The sequence below is a fragment of the Myotis davidii genome, unplaced genomic scaffold, assembly GCF_000327345.1.
Source record: "Myotis davidii unplaced genomic scaffold, ASM32734v1 scaffold238, whole genome shotgun sequence".
Classification (NCBI taxonomy): Eukaryota; Metazoa; Chordata; class Mammalia; order Chiroptera; family Vespertilionidae; genus Myotis; species Myotis davidii.
Genome location: NW_006293779.1, coordinates 858,429 through 870,325, shown reverse-complemented (window position 1 = coordinate 870,325; position 11,897 = coordinate 858,429). Strand labels below are relative to the sequence as shown.

The window sequence follows — 11,897 nt, the reverse complement described above, 5'->3', positions numbered from 1 at the left end:
CCCACCACCCCAACCTCTGGGAGGCATTTACTCTGTAATGTGTTGCCATTTATTTTATTTTGCATCTGTAAAGATTAAGTAATCTCTTTCTTCATGGACATATAAAAAGTTGATTACAGAACAAAGTCTGTGAGGGCAGGGACTTCTTATCAGAGGACTGTCACCTTAGCCCCCGAATGGCCCTGGGCACATGAAGGAAGGAGGACCACACCACCGGACTGTTGGGGTTTTGACTGTTCTCCTCAGGGAAGAGCCGGAGAAGACATTTTTTATTGTCATCCCATTCGCATGCGAGGAGCTTTAAAAGCTGACGCTTCTTGTTTCGTGGCACATAAAATAGTCGGATGCTTTTCATAATATTTTTAGATCTGTCAGATACGTTTACCAGAGTCTATGCAAATCACTGGAAAGCCCCTATAGTTTTACAGTCTCATAAGAAAAAAAGAAGAAGAATTGCAAAGATGGTGAGTGGAGATAGTGTGATGATCCAGTGTGTCTGGTGTTACAGTTCTCCAGTCCCAGCCATGCAGATCCTCACGTCCAGACTGAACCCACAGCCACCTTTGCCGATTGGCTTGGGTGGAAATGCAGCCACCTGAAATGGTGACTCAGAACATTTTTCAGAAACAACCAAACTTAAAAGATGTTTGACACAAGCACATATTCTTGAAATCCCATTGACAAGCTGCCTGTATTATAAACATGGGATAGGGAGTTGAACAGGTCTTTTCAGGGCCATGGAAAGCCTTAGGAGATCCAAAAAGACAAACAGGACCATGGCTGGGAAAGCAGGGAGTCGGAAGGGGTATCCCAGAGGGCAGCGTACATCCACCAATGAGCACAGTGGCGTTTGGCTGCTGCACTGACTGGAAACCAAACCCTGCCGTCCCCATCTGTGAGGCTCTCTCAGCCAGCCCTGTTGGTCACATATTAGCTCATTTAACCTTCGCCACAGCCCTGGGAGGGAGCTATGATCTATGATTCCATTTTATAGGCCAGGAGACTGAGATTCAAGAAGATTAGTGACTTGCCTAGGTTCACACCACCCCTAATAAATGGGGAGCAAACACTGGGAGAAGAACAGAACACTTCCATCATAAGTGCAGATATCTGTCCATTGGACATATGACAATACCCAAGGATGTTCTGTGTCTTTCGAGAGAGCATCGCCCCTACTCGGTGTGTGGCTTATTTGAATTTCTGGTTGGATGTCTGGAACTGCTGTCAACTCCTCTCCAGCACCAGTCTTTAGAGGCAGAGTCAGGAGGACAGGAACATGCCCATCCAAGTCCCCATTAACTCTTTTTAAAAAATATATTTTATATTGAATTCAGAGAGGAAGGGAGAGGGAGAGAGAGAAACATCAATGATGACAGAGAATCATTGATTGGCTGCCTTCTGCACACCCCCTATTGGGGATTGAGCCAGTAACCCTGGCATGTGCCTTTGACCAGAATCGAACCCAGGATGCTTCAGTCCACAGGCTGACGCTCTATCCATTGAGCCAAACCAGCTAGGGCAACTCTTTTTTTTTTTCTTTAATGATTAACTTAGTTTATTTTTTTTCAATTACGGTTTACATTTGATATTATTTTATATTAGTTTCAGGTGTACAGCACAGTGGTTAGACAATCATATCTTTACAAAGCATTCCCCCTGATATCCCATATAAAACTCCAGATTTCTGGCTCCTTTTGACAAATCAGAAGACATGGCAATTGTCGGGCTGACAACAGCTTGCGCTAGCTCAGTAGTGGCTGCCTCCCATTTGTCAGAGACCACACCATTCCCCATGGCTTCCTTACCCCAGAGATCCAGTGTCAGATTCTGCTCATTAACACAAATTTTCCTCGTTGTCTACCTAACAAGAAAGACACCCAAATTGCCCTGGCAAAGACCTGTTTTCCAAATAAGATGCTATTATGCCAGTATTGCTGTCAAAACATTCCTTTCAGGCTCACCAAGTAGAATCATGGAGTTTACTTGGTTATTAATGGTTGTTGGCACACACTATGCAATATTAAATTGAATTATGGTACCAGATAAAATTATAGATGGGAATGAAGCTTGTGTATCATCCATTATCATGTGTAATCAATACCTAATTTTATATCCTCTTGAAATAAAATCCCCTTCAGACATCCCACTTCACTCTTCTACATAGTGGCTGGTTCCTTATGGCATTAGTTTGGGATGTGGGGATGGTCCTCTCCTGTAAAGTGGCAGAGCCCCTGGAGATGAGAGTGACTGTTGCTCCGGGGAAGGTGGGTATAGTGTACATTCTTTGTGAGCAGGGTGTTCATGATCTGGAATAATGACGGGGCAATTTTGTAGGAAAGTCAATTTTATAATGTTTAGGAAAAACCTTTAGGTGACAAAGTCTAGATAAAGTAATATTGATGCTGATGACCATACAAGGTTTATTTTTCCTCTTTTTAATTTCATTTTCCACCTCTGCGTGCCATCTTCATGCTGTTCTGCTTTCACTCAGATTATTAGACATTGGCTTAACCATTCCATTTGAAAAGTATATCGGCGATTCAAGTAAACAAATAAATATGAGCCAACATATTTATTTATCCATTCTAATTTCTTGTAGCTGTCACTGGATCTCTATCACACAGAAGATGATATTTATAAACTGTCACTGGTGCTGGAACCTAGAAATTCTAAATCGGTAGGTATTGCTTTCTCTCTCTGAGAATCAGTGCCAGCACCGCGGTTTGTCATTTACAGTAACTGGCTGTTGCGATGGTGCTCTGTGATCTAAAAATTGAAGAATTTAAAAATCTCTATTATTCCCTTTTAAGCAGTCACACAGCTTAGCCCTGACAGTTTGAGAAGTATTTCCTTACATAGGCTAATAAAGAAGAATATCATTTGCAATTACTCTGGGTTACTATTGATCTTCTATGGGTTATGTCTCCTCTAAGAACTCACCTACATCTAGGACCAAAAAAAGTGAACCATAACTCATCTTAACATTAAAGATCATTAAGATCCTTCCAGGCTTTAAAAGAAATCCCATTCAACATAAAATTAGATTTAATACATTTTCAATACCCTGATCATCATCCATGAATTTTGCTAAGCCTAATAATGATTGACTCAGCTCAGAATTTTAATATTACTTTGGATGGTGTCTTACTTAATTGATGGCTGACTCTTAGTTAAGAAACAGTACATAATGAGATTGAGGAAAATGTATTACTGAATGAGCACTTCCCATCAGTTTTAACAAGTGGACTATATCTTAGGTGTGTTTTATACTGATAAAAAAAAAAAAGACCTGGGTGAATTTGAAATTCACAATGAGGATGAGGTTTGCATGTTAAAGGAAAAAGTGTCTCTGTCTGCTGCTTATACCCATATCCTGAGGTCAGTTTGTTAATAAAGGTCTCATGCTCCTCTTATCACCAGTTGATCTCTGTGGCACATGGCCAGCAACTCCAGCCCTAAGTCTGTCCATCTATAACACCTGCAGGGATTCCGCACCGTGAGGCAGAAGAGGCAGAATGACTGTGAGCGCTGCTCTCCGGCTCTGGCAGGGCACGCACATGAGTCTGAGTCAGCTGACCTGGTAGCATCTGTTCTTAAAATAGTGAGGGCGATGGTTCCATCAGCTCTTCACCCTGCCAGTCCCCAGAGGCCCATCTGCTAGGGACGCTGCAGAATAGAGTCATGTGGGAAGACACTGCAGAGACAAAGGGAGGAGTGAGGACCCAGACTCTCCAACGTTATCATGACGAAGAGACAGCTAGAGAGAAAGGCAAAGTTAATGTGGAGGGAGGAGGAACTGGTCCGCCCCTTCCTCATTCCATAGCTTTCGTGGGGTGAAGCTGGCCGTGGTATAGTCAGCTGTACTGACCTGTGTACACGGCATTTCCACCTCCGACTCCTTCCTTTACCTATAACCAGGTACCTTCACTGCTACCTGTTGGTTGTTGGACGCCTGGCAGGCATCATATACATGTTATCTCATTAACTCCGTTAAGGAAACTGAGTCTGGTGAGCATAGGTCTCTAGTAAAAAGGAGAACTGGGATTTGGCTTCATGCCCCTCTGTCTGCCCGTCTGTGCTTTTTCTACTGCAGATGCTGCCCGTCATGTTCCCACCACCCCTTGTGGGAACAGGGGCGGGTCAACCATTTCAGCACGCTTGCCTGCTTTGTGCTCTTTAGATCTACTTTAGTTTCCTTTCAGGATTTCAAGTTGTTGCCAATTTGGGGAGACATGTCCCTCAAACATTGAAAGGTCTTCTTGTAAAAGAAGAAACTTTCAAAGCCCCTTCCCCGTGCTAAAATCCTGTGAGTCTATAAACCACATTTCCCAGTCCCTTTCTGTCTCTCCTCTTCATGGAATGCCACCCTACTGTGTGCTTAGTGTTTGCCATGTGCTGATCACGGGAGAGCGAGGTGCAGTCAGCACTATGTTCCTGATGTGCTCACCGCCGGTGCTGGCCAACCTCGCCTACCAAACAGCCAGCTCCACTAAACCTTTTTCTGTTGTTCGTAGTGGGACCCTTCGTGCCTCACTGGATCTTTGTGTTTTACTTTGTGTCTCTGATTTTTCACACGACCTCAAGATCAACAAAATACTTTAACAGTTCCACTTAGAGAATAAGTCCAAACAACTTAATAAATATTTATGTTCTAACAGCATAGTGCCCAATTGAAAAAAATAATACACATATACTGAAATAAAAACACAGTTACTTACTAATGGATGTGTGTGCCTCTTGGGCTCTGTACAAGTTCTTAAGTGTTGGAATCTGATTGGAAACTGCCACCCTTATTTCCTGTTCCACGTTGACGTTTTGCTTTGGGACTGGATATCACTGAAAGCAGTGTGGCACTGTCCAATGCGCGGCCGGCGCACTGCTTTAAGCTGGTAGTTTGTGTGGGGTCTGACAGATAATGGGTATCACTGTATTTCCCTTGGAAGTTTGAAATATCTTTTGGTACCCCTCTGAGTTCTCTGCAGTACTGTGGGCAGGGTACCTTGCTGTACAGTTTGGGAACTGTGGGCTCATCCTTGATCAGATCAACGAAATGAAAAGCCTGCTAGGAAGAGCCATCACGTGTGCAGATGTGTGTGAGTGACTGTCAGTGGGGTGACCGTATCCAGGGGGCAGGTCATTTTTGGTCCTGTGGGTAGCCCGCAGGATGCCACCAACACCCACCTCACAACATTCTTAGCGGCTTAAATCAGTACATTTACTCCTCAATTCCTCTTGCAAAAATGTTTATCCCCACTTTAGTATCAAAAAAACAACAACACACCTGTTAGTACAAGTTTGCATGTGTGCAGCAGCCAAAATATTTACATTATGTGGGGTCCCAGGGAGAGGATGTAAACGGAACAGCTGGTCTCCCGATAGGATTGTGTTTTTCACTTGTGTTGTGTAAACATGTTATGCGTTATCGTCAACATCTTCACCACATTATTAAGTGAAAATGTCTTGCAAGAATATGGAAAAACCTGTGTAGAAAGCTCACAAAAGAGGGCTATAGGGACCTAATAATTAGACAAACAGTCTAAGTGTATTAAGAGAGATGCCAGTATAAGGACATAAACTTGGCCAACCACCGGCAGCCATTTACTGCACACACCTACTCATTTGTCACTAGCACCAAGTATTAAAGAATTAGGTTTCTGGTGTTTCACATATTTTGTATTATATAGAAATCTGTATGAATTGTTATATGGGGGTTTAAGGATGTTTTTATAATATTTGGAGAACTTGGATAGGATTTTTGGATGGGCTGGGAGAGCAATTATCTTTTCCCATTTAAAATAATAGAATCTAGGTTCCTGCTAAACAGAATGCACTATTCCAACATGTATTTCGTTACAGATTAGATTCCATTGATCAAAGATGTTTGTTTTCAAAATATTTAAGTGTTGCATACATGTAAGTTTTTACTGGGATTATTAATATACAAAATGTATATGTCTTTCTCAGTGTCCCTCGTCCTAATTGTTCAAGGCCCCAGATAAAGTTGAACAATGTGTGTGTTTTCTGTCAGCAGCCTACCTCCCCTACAACGCCTACCAAGCCCGTGGTGCCCCTGGAGTGGGCATCAGGAGTGGTGCCAAAGCCAGACCCCACAGTCATCAACAAGCACATAAGGAAATTAGTTGAGGTAAGTGGAGGAAGCAGTGTTAAGAGTGAGCACTAGAAGGCCCCTTTCTCTTTTCAGAATATTCTTTGATTGCCCAGGAATCAGCTGGAATCCATGAAAACAGTACCCCCGCCCCAGCAGGTAGGAACAATTTAGCAGACACTTAGCTCAACCTGACATCAGCCTCTTAGGGCAGTCTCCAAGAAAGGCCCCCTTTCTCCTTCTTGTTAGTCTAGTCTCATGTGCCCGGATACTCACGGCTACTTTCAGTTCCTTTCTTTCTCCAGCACTTGACACTTCTGTCATCCTCCCTGCAACTTGAGAGGCTGTTTGGGACAATCTATTCATTCAAAACCCACATGGGTCACAATAACATGCCCCGTACACTGGCTACCTGAGAGTAGGAAAAGATCCTGTAAGTTGGATAGCTGTTCTTGCTGTAGGCATCTGGGGGTCTGGGACACAGCAGCACAATGCCATTTAGATAAGAAACATCACTTAATGAAGAGCAAGGCTCCGTCAGAGCTTTCCATACAGAAAGAGGAGTAGCAGCCCTAACCGGTTTGGCTCAGTAGATAGAGTGTCAGCCTGTGGACTGAAGAGTCCCAGATTTGATTCTGGTCAAGGGCACATGCTGGGGCTTAAGGCTCAATCCCCAATAGGGGGTGTGCAGGGGGCAGGTGATCAATGATTCTCTCTCATCATTGATGTTTCTATCTCTCTCTCTCTCTCTCCATTTGCTTGTGACATGACCAATTCTGTGTCCTCAAGTTCCACACCTGCTTCATCTACCTCTTTCTCTTTGCTCTCCTCTTGTACAGTTAGAGTCTGTTTTATTGAATGTTTGAGACAGCTTCACCTGGAACTCTGAATTTCTCAGCAGCTTCTAGCTGTGCCTGCTGAGATAAATCCTGGATCTCAGCTTCCCCCAAACTGTGTAGGTATCTGAAGCTGGGCTCTTATAGACATACTAGAGGCCCAGTGCATGAATTCGTGCACAGGTGGGGTCAGCTGTGCACGATGGGGGTCCATTGGGCCGAGTCAGCTGCGGGGAGAGGTTGTGGGTGGTTGGCCAGCTGGCCCCGCCCCTGATCAAGGTATTGGGGGCCAAATGGGGGTGGGATCAGCCCCCAGGGGAAGGGGGGCTGATTAGGGCCTGGGTCAGGCTGGTTGGCTGCCATAGTATGCATCATAGCCACCAGTCATTCCATTCATTCTGGTCATTCTGCCAGTCCAGTCGCTGGGCTTTTATATATATAGATGGGTATGTGATGACAAAGAGGATATTCTTAGATTTCCAGACAGTGACCCTAGGAACCCCTGTAACCTGGCAAAGATCCCCTTTGGACATAGCCTTCCATGCCTTCTTTTCACTTTGCCTCTGTTTTGCTTTGCTGGCTGGTTCTCATGGATTTCAGCTGCTGCTGCCATCTGGGCTTGTTGTGTGGTGGCCCGTGTGGGATCTTGTTCCTCCAGCTCTGGTACTGATTCATCACTGCCAGCCTCTGTTCTGGACCCTGTCTCAGCCTGAGCTGTAGCAACTCCTGCTCTGTAGCAGGGAGGTTTCTGTGGCTTCACTGAACATCTTTGTGGGGACCACAGAACCAAGATAACGGCAGCCTCATCACTTCTTATCTTAAACAATTTTAGGCTGTTCTCAATGCCTTCACTTCTGTTTGAACTTCAGAATTAGTTTGTTCACTTAAAATGATTCCCACTGGGACTTCGATTGGAGTTGCATTCAAAGCATACTTTAAATTTTGAAAAGTTTCACATTTTATAGCTTTATTTTCTATTGTTGTGGTATTGGCATTTGTGAATTCAACCCTGAGGTATCAGTTTAGACCTATTTTCTCTGGGAAACCTTTTTAAGGCCACCCCTCCCACCCGATAGCACTGTTTTTATCATTAGCATTGCACTTATCTAGTTACACCATAAAGGCTCTTGATTTTTTTTAAATCTCCCATGAGATTCTAAGCTTCTTGATGGAAAGAATAATATGCTAGTTATCATTGCTTTCCCAATAAGAAGTTCAGAGCCTGACTTATAAGTGGTCATTCAATAAATATTTGTCTTTCCTTTGTAGTCTGTGTTTAGAAACTATGACCATGACCATGATGGGTACATCTCCCAAGAGGACTTTGAAAGTATAGCTGCCAATTTTCCCTTCTTGGATTCCTTCTGTGTGCTGGACAAAGATCAGTAAGTGTTGATTTTGTTATATTTTCACACAACTTTCCTGAGGCAGAAAATTTTTATCAAAAGAGAACAAGGAAATGGTTCATTTACATCTTGACAGCTTCCATCCTAGTGTGTTGCTGAATCTAACGTTTCACTGAATTTTCTCTTGGGGGCCATGAACATGACTGGTTGGATGGAATTACAGGACAGTTCACATCATCAGTGCTGAGTACAAGCGCCCACTTGCAAGTTAGCCCAGTTCTCCATTTTCCACATTATTTCTACTGTTTAACTAGTTCATCAACCCCGAAACCTCCATCAAAAAAAGTAGAGGAGAAATAGTGTTAGGGCTGGCCTGGTACAGTCCTCAGCATCAGCGAACCTGTAGGCAACCTTCAAATTCACCAAGAAAGTAAGATTTTTATTTTTTACTTTTTGATTGTTTGTGGTTTTCATGAGAGCAGGTTATGGCTGCAGATAGCCAAGACTACACCTACCCTTTTTTGTTTTTCCTTTGCCAGCTCAAAGGTTGTCTTGATAAACAACAACAAAAATTTTCTTTATCTTCAAGTAATTCTTGAAAAATTAAATGAGTGTAGAGGCTAAAACCCAGCTCATTGAAAAAATAATTTCCAAGAAAGCCTGGCATTAATAATTTGTTTAATTTTTAATTGTCTGAGATTAATTCATAGTTTAAAAACCATCCATAATGAAATGCTGGGTTTTATATTGGTGATATGTCCACATTATATCATATTAAATTCCTCTAATATTTTTGTTGGTGTAAGAAATTTTTAAAAATTAAAGCTGTATGTAGTTCAACATACCAAGGAAAGCCTTGGTACTTTATCATAAATGTCTTAAAAACTTAATTCATCTGTATTGTATATCTAGAACAAATAATACTTTTAAATGAATTAAATTATTAAAAACAAAAACGTCCTTTATGAAAGTTAAGTTACCCACAAGCTGCCCACTTCTTCCCTTTGTTTGTTTCTATGAGTAGCACATACAGAGGACATAAACTTAAAATCATTTCCCAGTCTTTATTTCTTGTTCTCTGCTGATATTTTAGATGTAACTGAGACTTCCCAGCAGATATATAACTTTTTTTCCCCAAAAAATGAAGGTTTGAAGCATTCATAGCTTATATGATTTCTTTGGTCAGACTGTCAAAGATGTTGATTTTGAGAGGAAAGTGGACCATCCAAGAAGAGATTCTAGCAGGTTGCTGAAGATGTAGCACCAAGATCCAGGGGAACAGTCAGGGCTGGAGATGTAGAGTGTGATGTCTTCAGCCCAGTGGAGTAAGCTGGAGTCCCAGGCATAAGAGCTGAGACGGGGCCCGAGGAATGTGATTTCAGGGGCTCCCCTCCCCTCATGTAGAAGCTAAAAGGAAGAAGTGGGTCCTGCAGAAGAGCCAGAGAAGGAGGGTCATGAAAAGGGAGGGAAACACAGGCATCTCTGGAGGAGTCACTGTCACATGCCGCCCGCAGGTGAACAAGCTCAATGAATGAGAAAAGGCTACTTGAGGCTGTCATTGTAACCGTTTCAATAGAATGGTGAGGCTAGAAACCTGATCATATGGTGTAAAGAGTAATGGAAGGAATGGAAAAAATGTCTAATGAATACTCTTTTTGAAAACTTTTGGAATTTGAGAAGAAAGAGAGAAAAGACAAGTATAGGAGAGGCATCAGGACTTAGGAAAGACATTTTTAGGAAGGAAGTCCTGAGCATATCAGTAAACAGAGGAGGAGTGGGTGGAGAGAGGGAGCAGACCCTGGGGAGGCTGGAGAGGGGGGATGGGAGAAGGCTTCCTCTGAGAGAGGATGACTCCAAGAGAGGGTTACCAATGGCAGTGGCTTGCATGGCATCACCCTGAGTAGACATGAGAATGGTGGGTCCAATGATCAGTTTTCTGCCTTCCTCTTGCGGTCTGATTCTTGCAAACTCTGTTGCAAGGCAAGGGGTCAGAAGGAGATGTCCTTCTGGAAGCTCCTATTTAGTAATAAAGGAGGCTTTCTGTGCTATGGTGCACAGGACACACACACACACACACACACACACACACCTGCTTACTAAGAAAGCCTTTGGCACTTCAAACCTATGAGAGGCCCCCTCTTCCTTCTAGATGTAACAGAGAAGTGAACCTTTCTCACCTGCTTTCAGCCACAAAGGTTTGGAGGAGTAAATGATTAAAGTATGACCACCACTTTGCAATATGGTATTCAAAGATCCCTCCCTTCTTTGATTCTCTTCACAGGGATGGCCTAATAAGTAAGGATGAAATGATGGCTTACTTCCTGAGAGCTAAGTCCCAACTACACTGTAAAATGGGACCAGGATTTATCCATAATTTTCAGGAGATGACCTATCTCAAGCCAACCTTCTGCGAACACTGTGCAGGATTTGTAAGTCTGTCTCCCATTGGTTCCTCTTGTCTGTAGTTATTTGTGCTGCATTCTGAGAAGGCTCACTAAACAGAACCCGTTGACTGCCTTGGATCAGAAGTTAAACATGGTGGCTCCCTAAAAATAAAAATTAAATAAAAAAAACAAAAGCAAGATCTGCAGGTTTAGTTATGTTCTTTCTAGGAATGCAGGGCTAGCCAAGATAGGGAAGACTGGCGAGCCTGTTAACTCGAGTGAGCAATTTCTCCTACTTAATCCCTGCCAGGGAAACGTTCCACCCAATGAGCCCTGGCATTCATCACTAATACTCATAAGTGGTGCAATTAAGGAGGGTATTCATCTTAGCCAGTTCCTCCCAGTTCTTATTTCATATGGTGTCAGTCACTAGAAATCTATCATAGCATGGCTCAGTAATTTATAACTCAAAAAGGAAAAAGATCTTTTTGGAGAGAGGATGGATATAACATTTACCCAGCACTTGAAATACTTCCGTAGACATTAGTGTAATTAATCCTCATTACTAGCTGTGACATGGGCATTTGACTCTCCCTATTTGCCTGTGATGGTAGGAGGTCCAGAGAGGATAACCCAAGATTCCCAGGATTACACAGCCAATGGTGACCAGAGCTCAAATGTCTAAATGTCCAGCACCTAAATCCTGTGCTCTACCCACTCCACTGCAACAAATGAAGATTACACACTTCATTTCCCCACATTTGATAAGTCTTTGGAAACTACGGTCAGCTTTGATCCTGGTATTAAACAAAGACTTTCGTGCCCTGGACATCTTCTAGTTGATACCTAAGTTATAATAAGATGGAAAATGTGGTCCTCTACATAAGAGTGGCCCAGCAGCCAAGCGAATATGATTATTGCTCCTGGTTCGGTTATGTTAGCTTCATTCAGCCGTCAAGTCCCACTGTTGACCTGTATTGAATTCACAGCTGATAATACATGCTACTACTGAATTACATTTTCTCCATCCCATTCTTGAAGAACTAGCTTTGAGAAGCCCCAAAGGCAGGATTCTGTGTTTAAGCACATACCACTCTGACAATGGATAAATAAGAGGCAGTGGTTACCTCAAAGATGGCCCCAACTGGTCACAGCAGTTGATGTTGTCAAGGGCAAGGCCAGCCTAACAAGCTCTCTGCCCACCCCACCCTCCCCCCCCAGGGAA

The 11,897-nt window shown here is 43.0% G+C and overlaps 1 protein-coding gene and 1 pseudogene across 8 annotated transcripts in view; one reads left to right on the top strand and one right to left on the bottom strand.

Moving 5' to 3' along the window:
• The window catches only part of RASGRP3 (RAS guanyl releasing protein 3), a 106,754-nt gene that overhangs the window by 78,891 nt on the left and 15,966 nt on the right, over positions 1-11,897 (top strand). For 7 of the 8 annotated variants that reach the window (XM_015566324.1, XM_015566323.1, XM_015566326.1 and 4 more), the window contains 4 exons: positions 2,600-2,677; positions 6,029-6,145; positions 8,212-8,327; positions 10,570-10,717. In XM_015566324.1, coding sequence (XP_015421810.1) covers positions 2,600-2,677; positions 6,029-6,145; positions 8,212-8,327; positions 10,570-10,717 — 459 coding nt within the window. The remainder of the gene's footprint in view (positions 1-2,599; positions 2,678-6,028; positions 6,146-8,211; positions 8,328-10,569; positions 10,718-11,897) is intronic. The other variant, XM_015566328.1, reaches the window with a different exon arrangement.
• On the bottom strand, positions 6,363-8,061 carry LOC102769624 (annotated as a pseudogene).